The sequence below is a fragment of the Thermobia domestica genome, chromosome 1 (genome assembly GCF_964235325.1).
Source record: "Thermobia domestica chromosome 1, izTheDome1.hap1.1, whole genome shotgun sequence".
In the NCBI taxonomy this organism is placed as follows: domain Eukaryota; kingdom Metazoa; phylum Arthropoda; class Insecta; order Zygentoma; family Lepismatidae; genus Thermobia; species Thermobia domestica.
This window is the reverse complement of record NC_137454.1, coordinates 168,759,896-168,779,630: the sequence shown is the minus strand read 5'-3', so window position 1 is coordinate 168,779,630 and position 19,735 is coordinate 168,759,896. Positions and strand designations below refer to the sequence as shown.

General features: G+C 34.1%; 1 protein-coding gene across 1 annotated transcript in view; it reads right to left on the bottom strand.

Annotated features, from left to right (window-relative positions):
* Positions 1 to 19,735, bottom strand: part of LOC145690931 (cilia- and flagella-associated protein 43) — a 190,326-nt gene that overhangs the window by 115,481 nt on the left and 55,110 nt on the right. Inside the window, exons 9-12 of the mRNA XM_081766380.1 lie at positions 14,422 to 14,751; positions 9,974 to 10,233; positions 7,318 to 7,436; positions 1,683 to 1,807 (exon numbers count right to left, since the gene is read on the bottom strand). Coding sequence (XP_081622506.1) covers positions 1,683 to 1,807; positions 7,318 to 7,436; positions 9,974 to 10,233; positions 14,422 to 14,751 — 834 coding nt within the window. The remainder of the gene's footprint in view (positions 1 to 1,682; positions 1,808 to 7,317; positions 7,437 to 9,973; positions 10,234 to 14,421; positions 14,752 to 19,735) is intronic.

Here is a 19,735-nt window from a genome sequence, read left to right as displayed (position 1 = left end):
AATAAGTGTCCATACTTTGTATTCCTCCACATTCATCTCTTGACAGAACCTTCATGAGTCCCTTAAAAACGTACTACAGTGAAGAGTTCAGGATTTGGATGAGAACTGCTAGGACAGAAGACGGTTGTGTGCGGCCTCTCTCTGCATTTGAGGTAGCAGAACTCTTTGGAAAAGCGTACGTGAAAGCATAAACTGCTTCAAACACCATTAATGGTTTTAGAGTGACGGAAATTTGGCCCCTCAATTCCCACATTTTCAATGATAGAGACTTTCTTGAAGCAAAGCACGCACAACAATATAGATCAGTACGTGGTTTTCAATCTTCACGAGATCTCTATTCCCCTCCTACACCACTACTAGGTTCTGAACCTTCACCTGAACTCCCTCCTCCTTCTACATCAAACACTTCTCTCCCATATATTTCAGACAACCTTTCTCCTATCTCTGCTTGTCCAATCGCCATTGAAGCTTCAGCATGTGAATCATCTGGCAGCAGTATAACTCCATGGCAAATATCACCAGTGCCCGCAGTGAAGAAGAGGGAAGGCAGTCGATTAAGAAAGGCTGGCTGTGGCTCTGTAGTCATAATTACTTCATCACCTTACAAAAAATCAGTTAAAGAAGTCTGTGAAAGCTGTCGATAGTGGAAAACAATTAAAAATGAAGAACAATGCAAAAAACAAGGGTAAGAAACACAAGAATGCAACAGAAGAAAAGGTAAAATTAACTAAGAAATGCACGAAAAGTACGTTACGAAACAAATGTGATGACAGTTGTCCCCAAAGTAAACTTCAGATTCCGAAACATCTATGTCCATCAGCGCATATGATGATCAATCATCAACGTTTAGTAGCATTCCCGATAATGATCAACCAGAGACAGAAGAAGACGCTGAGTGCCTCTTCTGCTCATGAAAATTTTCTGAAGATAAAGGCTAAGAAAAATGGGTGATATGTATGATGTGCCTATCCTGGGTTCACAATGAATGTGCTTGATATGACAAAGGTGTTTATATCTGTGACTTCTGTAAATAGACAGATTTCTCATTGGACATTTTGCAGCATATCTAATACTAGGCAGCATATATAATAATTTTTCTTTTACCCAAGTTTACAACTCTAAAAATGTCACATTGCAAATTTTGCTTCTATGTTTCTTTTTGTAACTTTGCAGCTCATTTACTACATTTTTTTCAAACAATCTTTGGAATATTTGCACCTTTATATCACGTAATTAAAATATGTGTATTGACAGCTTCCTTTGTTTTATTTAGCATACCTATATTAGAAGCATGGAAAACATTCTGGTATATTTCATGAGAGTTGTTTATGGTATTCCATATTTAGAGCACTTTTTTTCGAGTAACAATTTTGTACTGTTTTGATTTTTATTTATTTTTGGAGTCTCTTTTTTGTTATTGACTGACTCTAAATGGCAGAAGTTATGACCATATGTCTACAGAATGCACACACATTTTTTCATATGTAGAATCGTGTAAGGTGAGCTACAGTTGCCAAAAAATGGAACGGTATTCCATATTTAGGTACTTTCCTCTATATATATATATATATATATATATATATATATATCAATTAGACGTCGTCTATTGCTTGTAAAGTTTAATGATAATAAAATGTTCTATTCTATTCTGTACATTTTCCTCCGAAATAAATTGAACATACCTCTTGCCTTAATCGCTGGAACTCCTGAAGCATTTTCATCCTTACTTCAGCAAATGTTTTTCGTTCTAATTCTATCTTCTCTTGCTGCTTTTTCTCTATCCAAGTTTGAGAAATATCTTCATCACCTAATAAGAAAATTAATAGTGAAGTAAGAATACATTAGCAATTACTAGTTACACAATGAAAACTTATCATTAGAAATGATTGTATGACAATATTGTGGTTGGCAAACGTAGTTTATGCGCATTCGATTGCAAGATATTGAGTTAATTCTCACATTAACATAAAAATGATAGTAAATTCACTAATAAAACTCATTCTTTTGTTAGTTTCACTTTGAAGGGGTGTTATAATCAGAAAAGTTTGCTATTATTCCTTTTTTCAAAAAACTCTTGGATGAAGACATGAATTTGATATAGCTATTTAAAAAAAAAAAAAAATACACTTCTCATTCACTAGCAAAAATTAAATAAATTTCCCCCCGAATAGGTGAAGGAATGGAGCAAGGATGTTATAAAATAAAGTATGTGCCCGTACTGCCAAATTATGAAACCTTACGTGACAGCTTCGTTTCGCCTATTCCGCTATCTTACTTGGTTCAACTTATAACCTATATCCCATGTTAAAAATTGCAATATCTTAACGTGCTACTTTTTGAAAACTAAGCAAAGAATCAGAAATGAGTCAGATTGCGAAGCTAATTGAGATTAGTGGGCGCGAGTTACACTGAAAGTAATGAGTCCGAGCCCCATTAAAGGTAATGACTCGAAGTCTGAACGAAGTTATTGGACGCAAGCTCAAGTGAGAAAAGTCCAACTGAGAGGTGAGTGAGAGTCCTGTGTAGGGTAGTGAGTCAAAGTGCGAGTCCATCTGAGGTTAGGGAGCTCGAGCCTGAGTAAACACGAGAACAAATGAAATTAGTGAACACGATCCCGAACCTAAAAAAGCCCCACTGAAAGAAATGAACCCGAGTTCCGTTGAAGGTAATGACTGCAGGCCCGAACGAAATTGTGCGTGAACCCAAGTAAATGCAAGCACTACTGAGAGTAGTGAGCACGAGTCCCGTTGAGAGTAGTGAGTGAGAGCCCAGTTGACAAAAAGTTAGCCAGAGCATGAGTCCATTTGAGGTTAGTGAACTCGACAAGTGGAGTTAGTAAGTGTGATCTCGGGTGAGCCCGAGCTCCACCGAGGGTAGTGAGCTTGATTGCGAATCCAGTGATCACAAGTTTCATTGAGGTGTAGTAAGATCAAGTCCCAAGTGAGCACGTGTTCTGAACGATTATATACTAGGGCCGTTGTATCTCTGGCTCTGACAGCTATGCGAAAAAGAAAGCGAGGGTTGATACTACACTGACCCCCCCCTCCCCCCGTAAGGTCCAATGAGTGAACGAGCTGTCACCGCTCTGGCATGGAAACTGGACGTTATTGCCGCTTCGTGTTCTCCCTCTTGTTTGTGCATAGTTGAGTGAAAAGTGCGTTGAGATTGTTTGGTTATTGCGACTTTTTTTTTTTCTTTTCTTTTTGTGTGTTTGGGTGTGTTGTTAAGAATAGTGTTGTAATTACGTAGTGACAATGGCTAGTTCTTCAGAACCGAAGCCAAAGAAAATAGAAGTGTATAAAGGACAAAGCCGAGAATTGATATAAGTCTTCGTGAATATTTCGAGAAAGAGCGCGATAATGGCGGCCCTCTTCTTCCTGTGACGAGGGTGGTGGACAGAGTGGCTGACGCTCTGCGTGTGGGAAAGTCTACTGTTAAGAACATAACAAAACATAACAACGTAACATAACGTAACATAACAAAAATGTCCCGAAGAACTGAATTCTCCTTCGGCAGTTTTGGTTACTCCAGACAAAAAAAAGAAATCGACCCAATGTTAAAACGTCTCTAGATCGTTTTCAGGATGACGCAATAAGGCAACCCATTTATCAATATTATATAAGGAAAAAATTCTCGACTCGCGGGAAGCTTCTCAAATCCTTGAAAGAAGCAGGACTCTTCGAGGGAGAGAAAACAAGCTTGAGTGTTGTGTTAAGGCAAATTGATTTTAGGTGGAAGAAATTCTCTGAAAGAAAAGTTCTTATGGAAAGAAGCGATATTGTTGCGGCTCGGTGCATTTCTGAGAATGGTGATGAAAATAAACCCGGAAAACTTAGTATGGCAGGACGAAACATGGGCGAATGCAGGGCACACGAGAAGCAGTGCGTGGACAGACGATACATTCGAAGGAACAATGAAGACATCTATTGGCAAGGGAAGTTGACTTACTTTTTATGCCGGGACTGTGCGCGGATTTGTAGCTGAGGCAATGTTGCTTTTTAAATCAAAGAGCACTCGTGATTATCACGAGGAAATGAATTCCACAACTTTCAGAGACTGGTTTGTTAATAGTCTACTTCCAAATATTAACGAGAATTCCGTAATCGTGCTTGCTAACGCGGCTTATCATTCCGTTCAAACGAATAAACCTCCAAATACGAACAGCAAAAAGGAGGACATGATAAGGCGACTTGAAAAAATAATGTTCCTGGAGTATCACCAGATATGAAAAAAGCCGAATTAATAGCATTACTAAAAATCTGTAAGCCAAGAGAGCCATCATATGAGATCGATGGAAATGCTGAGGCTCACGGGCATGCAGTTATTTAACTTCCACTATATCATTGTCATTTTAACCCAATTGAGTTAATTTGGGCTCAAGTTAAAGGTTATGTGGCTGAACATAATAAAACATTTCGTGTAGGTGACGTTAAAAATTTAGTAATAGAGGCGATAGAGAAAGCGTACCCGAATAATTGGAAAAACGTCGTTGAGCATACGTGAAAAATTATGCAGGAAGCTTGGGAAGCTGAAGGTGTCTTCGAACAAACTTTAGAAGATTTAATTATGATATTGGGTGATGGTGACGATAGCAACGACGAAAGTGACGATGAAGAAGAAATTTCGGCAGTTAACTCTGACGAATTATTTCAAGATTGTGAAGTTCAACCTATCGATAGTGACGAATACATGTAGGCAGCGAAGAAAAGTCAGTGTATTCGATTACTTTATGTTTAATTCTGGCTATTTTTATTTTGTTTCCTTACACCAAACGTTTTAAAAATCCATGAAAATTCAGCATTTATTAAGCAATTCATTTCGGTTGTATTTGTTTGCTTTTTCTGTTTATTCTTAGCGTGTGCGGTTAAACCCACGACAAATTGGCAACATTGTTTTGTCCACGTGCAGAACTGTCAGAGCCGGAGGCATAGCGGCCATAGTATAGTGACTGCGAGCCATAGGAGGCTAGTGAGTGCAAGCCTCATTGAAAAATTTGAAGAATGTCAGTCCGAGTATAGGCGAGCCTCAATGAGAATAGTGAGCTAAAGTCCCATTGAAGTTAATGAATCAGAGTCCAAATGAATGCAAGCCCTACTGATTGACATCAGAGGGCTCAAGCCCCACTGATGGTTGTGAGTCCAAGCTCAATTGAAACCGAGCGCGAGTAAGCACAGGTTCAATTGAGACTAGTGAGCCCGATCCCTATTGAATGTAGTGAGCCCGAGCTCAAGTAGATGAGTGCCCGAAAGAAATTAGTGAGCGCTACTTCCAAAAAGGTTAGTGAGTGCGAACCTCATTGGAGAATGTAAACCTGAGTAGGCGCGAAAAATCCCATTGGATTTGATGTCTGTTAACACGAGTTCATCTAATCAGAAGCCAGAGATTTAATTATGCTTCAAATAGGTACTTCAAATTTAATAATCTTAGCTATTACGAAACGAAGAGAGGACACTCCACCACAAACTTACTTGGTCGAGGTACAAGAGTCAAAGAAAGTATATATAATATTGTATCAAAACCGAATGAGTTTTATTTGAGTTATCGTGGAACTCTAAAAAAGGGGGATCATCCAAAGTAATGTGAAAATTTACAGGAAATGATTGTGAAGATTTACAGAAAATGTACGATATATTACACCAAGATGAGCAGTTGTGACGGAAATTACCATAGATTTTTTTTTTTTTTTTTTTTTTTAATAGGAAGAGAGAAATTAAAATGTCTCACATGAGGACACTGAATTCACAGCTCATTCTTGACTGATTTTAATCCCAAGCAGTGCGGATTAGTGAAAAGAGAGAGAAAAAAATACATTATATTGTATCAAAACCGAATGAACTTTGGAAAATTTATCGTAAAACTCTGAAAACAATCGGAAGAAAGAATAGGACGATAATTTCACTTCTTTATTCTTTAATAATTTTAACTCCCTGTGGAGAGATCGGGATGATTGGGAAGCCTCAAAGAAATCGTACCCATATTACGACAAAATCGAACATTTTAAACGAAAATTATCAGGAATATTATTTTTTTTAAATTGACGAATAATTGATTATTTACACTTTCATTTTTGGCAGATTTAACCCTAACCCAATATCATAAAGAAGATATGCATTAAGTTCGTCATAATCGATTTATTTACATAATTTATAATGGAAAATTGTCTTGTATGTACAGGTGTAAATTGGCAACACGAGATAGAGTTTACTCTCTTATACTTGATGGATTACCACCCGAAACAATAGGGTTACTTACGCAAGTAAAAGAAAGACACATACCACGTTTAATCAAAATCGGATAAATTTTACGAGATCTATCGTGGAACAGACGAACAGACACAAAAATATCAATCGAATCGTATAGTAGAAGCTTCGCTAACGTTCGCTTCAATAAATAAATAAATAAATAAATAAATAAATGAAACTGACAATAGTTGTTGAAGCGAATTTGAATTCATTGAATTTCTGAACTCTCTCTCTCCTGCAACTACCTGAATTCGTCCTTAAATGATTTTAACCGAGATCAAGACATCAGATTCATCTCATTACATAGTAATTCTTCGGCAATCGAAAGAATTAAATAAAAATAAATTAATCCTTCCATGTTAGACACACTTTGCATTCACCTTTTGCGCTATTCATCAGTTCCATGAAACCTAAGCGTGTTAAGTAGTCTATAACCATCTTGAGTTCTTGATATTGGTAAAAAAAAAAAAATCCACTTAAACTGCTCTACTCGAGTGAGTCCATTTCTTTTTACTTTTCCCGAGTTTTTATTGTTTTTCTCTTGTTTCAGTCTCCGTGAACAAGGCTCTATGGGGGGTCCGAAAGCTAGGGAGTACTTTCTTTTTTTTTAAATCACAATTACAAACTAAACCACTCAGCGAAATAGCCCATTTGAGGGCCTGAGCCGCTCCAACGCCATCTGTCAGCGACCAGCTCAGCTAAATTACGTCCAGTCTAGCGACGAGCACGTAGTCAGCGCGCTACGTCGCCCTGCCTCCAGTTTTGCCTCAGTGGACCGGCTGGCAATCGCTGAAACCACATGGACGTAACTCAATTATGGTGACTCCTAATCAATGATATAATGCTAGGGTTTTTGCAAGATATATGCTCGACTGTTTTCAAAAATATAGCGTATACCTACTTACGTACACCTCGTTCTTTCGTAAACTCAAGGTGAGTGTACGCTGGATTTTAAATAGAAATATATATTAGTTAGTCATACGCCGTATACTCCCGTGTACGCTACATTATATGCCTGCCTCTAATCACAATTACAAATAAGTAAAATGCCCACTTGAAATAGTTTAAGACTTACCCAAGATAACTGTATCTGTTGAAACTGCACTCAGACGTCTTGTACTTCGTCTGGTTTTCCTCCTTTGAACTAAAGCTATCTTCTTTTGGAATAGTTTCTGCTGAGCTTCTTCTCCAATGCTATCAAGTGAATAATATATGTATATATTAGGGTTTTTTTTTTTTTTTTTTTTTTTTTTTTTTTTTTTTTTTTTTTTACTTCCGAGATTTTCTGAATGTCATCCCCTAAGATGGTTCCATACCAGACCAAAGTAACCCATCAGAAAAATTAGCTCAATCAAATAATATTGAATGGTGCTCCAAGTTACTTCAAGTTTTTAATGCAATATGTTACTGTATAGTGTCATCATGGCGATCATCTTGAAGTCCGCCATCTTGGATTCAGGGTGGACCATTGATCTTGAAAAGCCCTCCTAACTTTTAAACTAGTAAATAGAAAACACTGAAGCTTTGTGCATGCAAATATTGGCAGGAGACATTGTCTGACATATTTGCAATACTACCAGACTTTCAGTGTTGTCAACTAAGATAAAGTGGTATTTTCTTAAAAGACACTACATCAAGCGATTATATATTTGAGATCTAAATAGTAAGCGGAAACTTCAAATACCACATTTGTTATTCAAAGTTACAAACTAAGAATGCTACAGTGTCACAAACATCCAAATTCCGAAAGCTCGGAGACGGACGAGCAAGTGCACATTCAAAGTACTTTAGTGTCGAATTTTATGATCATATTATGACGTATTTCGAATGAGTAGAAACAAAGTTAAAGAGGTTGAAATTTTTAGTGTTTTTCAACAAGTTTTATTTCGAAAATCAATTTAGGTATTATCCAATCACATAGATATTGAAATTTTATCTCAATGCATTTCGAAAACATTTTAAACACTGATAAAGTTTGTAACACTTCTTAAAATTATGTAATTGTGAGAATTTCTAATTATGGTTAACAAAAATTATTGTTGTAATGCTATGGAACCCAAAGAGACTCACAATCATTTTAAAGATTTCCCACAGATATGTCATTTTAAGCAGTATAGAAATCTCTACCTATGCTTTTCATACCTCCGAAACGGTTTGAGATATCATATTGCTGTAAACGGCATTTTTATCATTGCGTCTCTTGAAAAGCATCCACGTGATTGTATATGATATTTGTCAAAATAAAGCCTTTGGAAACATGTATAATTATAATTCCTTGTAACTCTATTCCTTTCCATTGGTGGGAAACATGGAAATTTTAAAACCTTTCTCTCCCATGGGAGAGCTGTTTTATACTTCGACAAAGTCTCTTCTTCGTAAATGCATCTAGATTTTCTATCTTTGGTCTTCTTCTTCCTGGCTTTCCTTCTGCCTTTCTCTCTATCAACACGGTGATCAAATCGCAGTGCCGAATAAGATTGCCAAACATGCTTTTTTTTTTTTTTAATTCATTAGAAATATCATATTATCATCATAGTACTCGGCAGTAAAGGTACTTCAGATGTGCATTGCACAATCCGTCTCACTCGCTTCTTAATATCGGAGAGGCCTTAAAAATTTGGACATTATAGTGTTCTTACTTTGTAACATTGAACAATAAATGTGATATTGTAAATTTTCTTTAACCTGTAGATTTAAAATACAGTAGAATTCCGACTATCTGATCCGACTATTATCGATATCAGAAAATAAAAAATTACATTTAGAGATAACAAAAATTTATTGAAATCCAAACTATATGTATTCGTTTGTAAAGGTACTTTTTCCTTGAAATTTCTATTTAAATCAAAGTTAAACTATATACTTAATTGGCATTTTCTGTATTTTTGTCTAATTATTTGTAGTAAAGCTGATTTTCTTTTACACATATATTAGATCTTTTCATTAAATGAAATTAATTCAGGTTACAAAGTTATCTCACAAGATAACCTTTTGTAAAAAATATTTTTCTCAATTATCCCGATTACATCAGAACTCATTAATTCGGATAATTGGAATTTCATTGTATGTAATAGTCTGACGTAGTACCATTTGAAGAAATACAACTTTATATTGTGTTGGCAATACTGTTAATCTGGTGCTATTGCAGAGTCTGTCAAAAAATATCACTTTGTCAATATCTGCATTGTTCAAAATTTCAGCGTTTTTTTTAGATATTAGCTGTAATATTACGTGTTACGCATGTATGTATGTATGTATGTATGTATAAGTATATATAGACTCAGCATATAAAATCCCTCAGTCCTAAGTTTGATATATGTATATATTTTATTCAATAGTACAATAATATGCTAATTAAAAAACTATATAAAAATCTATTTATATTGGAGAGTCTTGCCCTCCCTTTCTCCAGACAAAACCTGAAATGACGCTATTGCTCTGACATCTTACAAAATATAATCCATTATATTCTTCTGAAATCTGATCAGGCTCTGTTGCTTAATGGTCACTTCACTGAGCTATCGCTCCTCCTTGTATGAGAAGTCAAAGAGAGCATCTTAAAGAATAAAATATATGATAAACTTGAATACCAGTATTACTATTACTGAAAATGCAACGTGAATTACAAACTATGAATTGAATATCTTGAATCGTCTGTTACTGGGAAAGTTCGTTCACGCTTCTAAGAAAGGAACTATTATTAGATATAAAATTAAGCTCACGCAACTTACTCAACATAGGTAACAACTAGAACACGATCTTCTCCTAGAGATGCTATGAGGTCACCGACGTTAGTGTATACTCTGCGCACTCCTTTTCCTTTTCTATGGTGAACGTTAAGTACACAATGTGTGCCTAATGTTAAAGGATTTCGGACTACTATTTTTCCGTCTCGACCATAAGTCATTAAGTAATCATTCCTCATCTCTATTTTTATAGATCGAATAACGTGGTCAGTTGGTATTGTTTTATCTACTCTCCACGGTTTCCCCTGGAATGAAAGAATATTCAACGTATTAGATTTATAAAAGTAATTTACATAGACATGAATAATATTATTTGTTGTTAAGAGAGAGCAAAAAATGAATAAAGCTAATATGGATATGGGTCTTTGGTTTAACATGGGCCATAAACACTTTTCATCATATTTCTCTGATATTTGATATATATATATATATATATATATATATATATATATATATATATATATATATATATATATATATATATATATATATATATATATATATATATATATATATATATTTAATGGCATAATAATTGAAAATCGGTAAGTTTTACGTCCCACAGTTATGCCGGTTAGGCTAAAGGAGACGGTGATGATGAGAAATGAATTGAAATGGTGGAATGAGAAAGTAGGAGAAAACGGGAGAACCCCGAGAAAACCTACGCACAGAATGTTTATCCACCACAAAGTTCACTCGGCGCGAACTGGGATGGAACTAACGTATAATAATTGAATATAAACGACAGATACGTTAATGCAACTGTACCAATTAAAGTTGTAATTTATTACGTAAACAATTAGTTTCCTAAGTTTAATATGCTCATGAAGCTTCCATCACTTGTTCATATCTTTCTGTTCCCATCGTCTCAGTTTTTTCTCTTTTTAAAGAAAATGTAAATTAAGAAAAATATATTAACACAAATATAATTAATAGAGACCGGATGTTAGATATGATCAAAAATAATGTTTTTAAGTTTATATAGGGGTAATAGTTTCAATTTAAGCCAATTTTATTATGCCTGTTTCGGCCCTTCCTGCCTAAGTAATTGCTTTAGTACCTAATGTTGCCTACTCTATATATTTTCTTCAAAATAAGACTTTATTGGGGAAAAATATATAATTTTAGCATTTCAAGAAAGGATTCTGCCTCTTCCGAGAAATATAAGAGTTGTTTGTAGTAATCAGATGTCGTAAAAACTTTGGACTGGTTTGGACCGATAAAGTACTGTAAAACTTTGGACTACTGTATGTACTGATAAGTGTATAAAATTTGGACTGTTATGTACAATGATAAAGTGCTTTAGAGAATGTGTTTACCAAATATACATGGGATACATGTCAAGCTTTGTTTATATATATATATATACAGTAAAAGAAGATATTAAAAAATAGATATATTTCTATATTCTTTGAACATTACGTATGACTTGAATTTATTTTTTTAATGTATTAAGTGTTTATCTTCATTATTTCAAGTTACATTTTAGTGCCTATTTTACTGCCTAATTTTTAAACATTAGGTGTTTATTTGCCTGCCTATTTTCCAGATTTTTAATGCCTAAACATCCGGTTTCTAATAATTAAGTAGTTTTAAGCAATTCATTTCATTTTCCGTTGTAGTTTAGTTAGTACAAAAGAGGGTGTTTTATAGTAAACTTAGGAATTGTGCTAGTCTTTAGAAAGACAATAAAAACTTTTTTGCAATATAAATTTTTCACGTTATTCATATTAAGACATAAATTGTTCATAACGTATTCTCGGATATTAGATCATCATTTATTTTGGGTTAACGTTAGTTATCATTCAATTAAGTGGAAGTATTTGTTTGTGCTTAAATATAGTTCTATGCGCACGCAGCAGCACGCAGCTTAGATTTAAAAATAATTTCAGCTTCATGCGATATATATATATATACTAGAAGAGGTATATTTAATTTAGAAACCAGTGACGTTTTAACCACGTCGAAGAAAATTGAAACGAAAAAAGCAAAGCAATGATTATTAGCATTAGTAATTCAATCTGTTGCATTACATTGAAAATATAGGCCTAGCACTTACGATGCTTGGAATGGAGACAAGTTTCTTAGTCCTGATTCCAATAATTTCGGATACTATGAAGATTGTCAACTATGCGCCAGAACTCCTTCGTTAGGCGTTTTTTGTTAATGTCATAGCTACATACACCTTTTTTTAATTTTGAATTTATAATCTTATCTACCTTATTTCTTACGTCTTTACTTATATTCAACTAAACTTTACTTACTCAACTAAATAATTAATTGAGTACAAAGAGAAATTTCATAACAAATATGATAAGAAGAATAGAAATGCTGGAGGACGAAGAAGAAGGAAGGAAGGAGAGCATACAGAAATTCTACAGACAGTTAGAGAAGAACGGTTACAGCAAGAAAGAGTTAGAGAAGGAAGAAGAACGCAGGAAGAGAAAGAGAGGGAGAAAGAAGAATGAAGAGGATGAGTGGAAAATGGCATGGCATAGAAAGTATGGGAGAAGAAACGGAGAAACTGAAGAATTTATTGAAGAAAGGAGGGGTCAGAACTTATAGAAAGAGTGGAGAAACTTTATTAAGATCAATAAAGAAGAAGAATAGAAAAGGAACTAAAAAGATTAATGAAGAAGAAGAAGGAGTCATCTATAGGGTATGGTGTGAGGACTGCGATATGTCATATATAGGAGAGACAGGAAAGAGAATGAAAGAAAGGATAAAACAACATGAAGATGATGTTAGGAGGAAGAAAGATACCAATGCCATATACAAACATGTTAAGGAGACGAATCACGGAATTAATTGGGATAAGACGGAAGTATTGGAGATGGAGAAAAGAATGATAATAAGGAAGTGGAAAGAAGCAGATTGGATAAAGAAGGTAGGAAGAGATAAACTGATGAACTGGACAGGGGGCTTACCTATTAATGAATTATGGCAAGGAAGTTTGAATAGCATAGAGAAAAAGAAAATAAATAAAAAAAGGCCCTTATAAGAACCAAAAATAAAGGAACGTGGTTAGTTGGAAAGTGAAAACGAAGACTTATGGGATTGGATGAAGGCCTCAGTAAATAGGAAGAAAAATAATAATAATAATAATAATAATAATAATAATAATAATAATAATAATAATAATAATAATAATAATAATAATAATAATAATAATAATAATAATAAAATATAAATAAATAAATAAAAATAAAAAATTACAACAATAAATATACATATGTCTGTTAAAAGAATTTAAACTTTTTCATAATAATGACTATATATATGACGGTTAAATAATTTAAACTTTGTCATAACAATATTTATATATATATGTCTGTATTTTCATTTATTTTCGATAGTGTCTGAAGAAGGATATGCTAGATATCCGAAACAATTACAAATTATAATTTAAAATAAAGTGAGTTTTAAGCTTTGGTCAGTGTCTCTTTTGTTAAAATAATCAATCCAAAGCCATGAATAGTCTTACTAAATAATTAAATTCCCTCATTGATAATGGAATACTAAAATAAAAAAGTAGTTTCCTTCATGACAGATAGTATAGTATTCACCTGAATGAAAGCAGATATTATTATGAAACTTACAGATTGTGTTATATAAATGAAACTTACAGATCGCGTTACTCTGGTAAATTTTTTGTGCAAGGTGTAAAGTCTGTACAACTTCCTGAAGTTTGTAAAGAGAAACTTCAACTGCTAAAAGTCTCTTCATTATTCCGGACAGGAAGTCACACTGACAAGTACATACCACCATTTGAAAGCATGTTTTATTACGATTAAAACAAAGTATAATTCCTTTGAGTTATATATAATGGAACTCAAGTCAGCAAAAATATTCGAAAAATCAAATAAAAAAGTTTAAAACTTGACCTACTATGTATATATTTGCAATGGAATGCAAACACTAGTCAAAACTTGAAATACACTTCAGTAAATATAGTGCACTCACTCATGTATTTCTAACTGATAATAATAAATTTTGAAAACAAGAAAATCAAAGAAAGTCATGCCTTCATCAAAAAATGTCGAAGGATTTCGTGATGTCACTTTATATACTACGATCTTGGAAATTTGTATTTAAAATAGTACCAAATAGTTTTAAAGTTATACTGTAAAACATTCTCGTAAGCAGAATAAAAGTTTGTCAATATTATTACAATATGCAGTTCTCGCTTTATTGAATGTAGAAAACATAATATATAAAAACCGGTAAGTTAACAAGTAGAAGATAAATCAGTTTTGTAGGAACCTTAGAAAGTGAATAATAATATAATATACCATACCATAATGCTTTTAAACCATAATGCTTTTAAACCATAATGCTTAAACCATAATGCTTTTAAACCATGCAATAATATACCATAATATACCATAATGCTTTTAAACAATAATACTCAACGAAGTTAGAAAAAAACTCACGTCTGATCCAGGAGACAGTTTGAGATACTTGGTTGTTCCAAATAGTGTTGTAAAAAATGCATGATCTCTCTTATACCCTCCAACAAGACAAGGACACTTTCCTGGAAGATCCATCTTCTCTTGAAAATCAAATTTTCCTCCTTTTATTCCGTAAATTAATATCTTATTTCCAAGACAACTTCCTTTATCAGCCTCCGTCAACAAGAGTATCTTGATGTCAGTTTGTTCCAAGAAGGTGAAATCAACGACAGGTTCTTTAACTTCAACATAGTCCTTAACATCAATGTTGAAACTTTCTTTACCATGAGAAGAACTAAAAGACTGGAAACCCTGTAGAAAATGGAATACCACAGTTATTATGTTCACTATCTATTTCTGTTATTCAATCATAAATAATAATCAGAACACAAACATCATGAAGGAGGATAGAACGTTTGAATGAAATGAGATAAAAGTTATTATGGGAGGAAAGATCTGAGTTGAGTTGATTTTGAGTTTAACGTCCCTTTCAGCACCGAGGCTATATGACGTGGAATCCTAACCACATGAGTTTCCGCCGGGAATCGAATCCGGGTCTCCCACGCCACATGCGCGTACGCTAATCGCTTTACCACGAAGGAGCTCGAGGAAAGAACTGATTGATTGATCTTGTTGATTATCCCTTTTTGTTTCCAAGGTTATATGGGATGTGAGCGTGCAGTTTGTAGGTTGCAGTTCTTTCCCTTACAGATGTTTACGTTAGTTCATTTTTGTACATGAGAGCACTAGAGTATTTGTCCACACCAAAATGAAATTGCTACTTTCGTGAACAAAAAATAAAATAAAAGAGAAGGTGAGAACGGATATCTAGATGATACTCTTAACCCTCGCGCTACCTAGGTATTTTTTGTAACGTGCACTACCAATGGGGATCATTTTGTACCCACCTGTTTAAATTAAACATATCTCACAAAAGAAACAAATTAGAAAAACGTTCACAAAATTCTAGTGACTGAAGTGAACAGTACACGGAATAAGACTAACAACTACTTATTATACTGCCATCTAGGAGTGGTACTTTTAAATGTCAGTCACATCTCCTACCAACGGGAAGGAGGGGGGGGGTTGTTCCAACCAACTTAAAAGAGCAAATTTGTAAGACATTATAATACAGTGACTGAAGTGAACAGTACGCGGGATAAGACTAACCGCCAAATTCAGAAAAGGCGGGATATAGTTATATATTATACCGCCATCTAGGAATTACACTTCTAAATATCAGTCATATCTCCTACAAATAGTGGAGGAGAAGGGGGGGGGGGTATTTTGTGCCCACCAACTTAAACTAGCAAATTTATGAGAGACAATAACGTTCAATTTGCACCACCGTAAGGTATATGCTTTAGCTAAACATGTTGAGCAATAAAATACTTTTTACAATTTTAAAGAAACTATTAGAAGATTAATTACAAAAAAGATACTGTGGTGGGCACAAGGTTTCCCACCATCCGTTGGTAGTGCGAGGGTTAAGGATCAACACTTTGTCCATCTCCACTTTTCTGAATTTTGATGAATATCTTAAACACAATTAAGAACATAAAATATTCAGAAAGTAAGTCAGAGATAGTGTCTGCAAAATGCTATTTAAGAAACTAATTGTTTTCAAACCTTTTCGTATGGATCACAAACCATAATAGTACTTTGTGACATCATAATTAATATCCATTCGAACTTCTGCAATGTATACGTGGTTTGGACCGTCCGTATTGTGAGGAATGTATTATTCCACTGAGTATTCAGCACATTCTTGTGGAATGTCCTGAATACTCAGACCTCAGAGAATGTCACAGGCTTCCTTCTACACTTTACCCGTGCATTGGGGGATGTTGTTAGTATTGTTAGCCGGATACTTCAGTTTATTCATGCTAGTGAGGCTGCTCACCTTCTCTGACGTTTTTAGTTTGTTATTTCTTTTTATTGCTGCTACGCTTTATCTTTTATTCTACCCTTTTATCCTTTTTCCATATTTATTGTTATCGTTAGATATTTTACTTCATATATTTATTGTTTTATTTTCTGTTTTTAATTCTCTTTCTACTTTAGCAGCGTTTTTAGTCCTTTTTCAATATATTCGTTCCAGCTTTTTCGTTCTTTTTTAATTGCTACAGTCCGTGTTAGAGCCATGTCCATCGTGACGGGGACATATATCCTCGATGCTCACGTCCCCATTACCTCCCAATTAATCAATCAATTCTGCAATATATAAGAGGATTTAAAAACACATATTGCTTCACTTAATAGTATTTTCCATATATTATCTGGCTGTTTTGATCTTCTTCATTTTCTTTTAAGTCGTTCGTGGAGGAAAAAATACCCTTAGAACGAATAGATCTTTCCAGAATTATTTATTTAGAATTACAGCTATCGAGATCTAGGTCTGGAAATATTAGATTTAGTTGGAAATCAGCCTTCGTCTAAATTGATTGATTGATTGCATATTTTTTTTAATGAAGACTTTAGTAGCGACGTTATTTGTCCACGTTACGATCAGAAGATTGACCGATAGATAATGCATATTAAAAATTCAAAATTAAATGTTTAAAAAAATGTAGGTCTCATATAAGATTTACAAATTAAAAAGAATGAAACATAAAAGCTATGAAAATTAGAACAGGGTTCATGAAAACGATAATAAAATAAATAATAAAATATGAGATATACATATAACTAGAAAATAATTTTAAAAATACAATAATAGAAACGCATAACAAGAAATATCTTAAATAAAAAACTTCAAAGCAGCTTAACTACTATAATCTCACGAACAAAACTGAGAATAGGTCCACCTAAGGCCGCATTATCCCCTAAAAGTTAACTAAGATTTTTAGGCAGTTCTAAACGTTCTCTGGAAGCCTGAGTAATCTGAATACTCTACAAGAATGTGCCGAATACTCAGTGGGACGAAATAATCTTCACAATACGGAAGTTTCCTCTACCGGTAGATATAATTAGTAGATGCTTCAGTCCATCGTTGTTGATCTGATAACAAAGCAACCTATCCTTCTACATCGAGGAAGACAAGTGTGCTTGATTTAAGGCAGAGTTGTAATCGAGGATATACAGCACATACCCACCTAACGTTTTTATAGTCCACCATATACTCACTTGAAATCTACACAGTATCTAGTTATTTACTGAAAATTGCATACATTTTCTTCTTGTTTACTTGGTGATCAATGTTTGATTTCCTGAAACCAAATTTTTATCAGAACCACAAAACCAAAGTAAGATTCCATCAAAGGAGTTCCTAAAAATTTAAATTCTAAGAGAACATTGTAGCCTTCAACAATTCTCGACGAAATTAAAATGGGTTATTTTTTTAATCTATGGAGCAATAGTGAGCACTGAACTTGAAGTTTATATTTCAATTCTGTAGCATAACTAATCACTAGCGTTTCTCCACCGGCCACGCCTATTCCGTTCTCAAAAATTATAGTATACATATTTATATTATAGTTGGAACCATTCTATTCAGGAATTATATTGTACTATGTAATCCACGAAAGGCGATGCTCCTGACATAAATTTATCATTTATAAAATTACACTATGCCTCATGTACCACCCATATGGTACGGATAGATGATGGTTGAGGAAGGGAAAAGTGGAATTTCTTCATTATATATCGGATAGCTTATATATAAGGACAAAACCGTTTGTATTGATTTTTGGTAATGTAATATTAAACATATATATACAACTAGCAGCGTTCACCCCGCTTCGCTGCGGTCACCCCGGAACGCAATAAACTTTGTTACTTAGATAATTTTTACTTTTTCGCTTTCAAGTGATATGATAAAAACCATAGAAGATTGCACTAATGTTAACATTATATCGCCCGTCATTTATGTTAACCCGCCCCGCTTCGCTGCGGTCACCCCAACCCGCCCCGCTTCGCTGCGGTCATCCCGGAACGCAATAAACTTTGTTACTTAGATAATTTTTACTTTTTCGCTTTCAAGTGATTTATAGCGCCTGTCATGTATGTTAACCCGCCGAGTCACAGGGTCATGCGGGTTGCATATAAATACGTTTATTTTTATACCTATGATGAACTAATAACAAAGGATTTGTACGTATGGACACCTGAATGGTCAATTATCTCAAGACACTGGTAATTGAAAATTAAAGTGATATGATAAAAACCATCTAGGGTCCAAATCCTAACAACCCCCCAAAAATGAAAGAAATTGGTTCACCCGTATTAGCGTGATGAGCGGATAAAGGATTTTTTCTACGTATGGACACCTGATTGGTCAATTATCTCAAGACACTGGTAATTGAAAATTAAAGTGATATGATAAAAACCATCTAGGGTCCAAATCCTAACAACCCCCCAAAAATGAAAGAAATCGGTTCAGCCGTATTAGCGTGATGAGCGGACAAAGGATTTTGTGCGTTCTCTTTTATATATATAGATATATACTCAACAGAAACTACTTATTGCTTACACTTGTGAAGTTATTGATACACTTCCTTAATTAAACGTTACTAACAATATCTAATGTATAGTACAAACATTAAGACCATCGATGATATTTTATTTTTAAAATTTTTGCTGGATTTGAAACATTGAGTTGATGAATTGATTTTGAGTTTAACTTCCCGTTCAGCAGTGAGGCTATATGAGAATTGAACGTATTGATTAACGTGGAATCCGAACCATATAACTCCAGCCAGGAATCGAAGTTTGAAACATTAAAGTGGCATGTTTGTACTGTCTTACAATGTAATTATTGACACATTTTCTTTGATTGCTTTTGTAATATAAACCATATATTGTTCCTTTCTAATAATGTTTTACTTCTGTTATGACGGGGGGAATGGTGGCTCAGTGGTAGAGCGCTTACCTCTCCTATGACCTTATTTCTTTCTTACGTAGTACTCAAGAAAAGGGAAAAAACACAATACTGATCTCTTTTTTAATAAATATATGAAAGATAAACATAGCGCTTGCTTATATATTTGCAGCTTTAGTAATCCATGGTAAGTTTTGGAATGTGGCAGGTATAGAGTTCTACTATACTTTTTTAACCTTTCGTTTCTAGACTTCTCAAAAGACGAGCTTCATTAATTTCGTGTAGAAGGTTGGTACTTACAATATCCCGATATGTCAATGAGTTCCAATATTTTGTCGTTATCCATGTTCTAATACAAATCCAGATATTGTATGCTCTTAATAATAAACGACAATTTCGATTTTTTGTAGTAGTTTTTTACAAGTAGCATTTATCTACATTTGTTGTTTTACCGATACATATCGAGCAAGATATGAA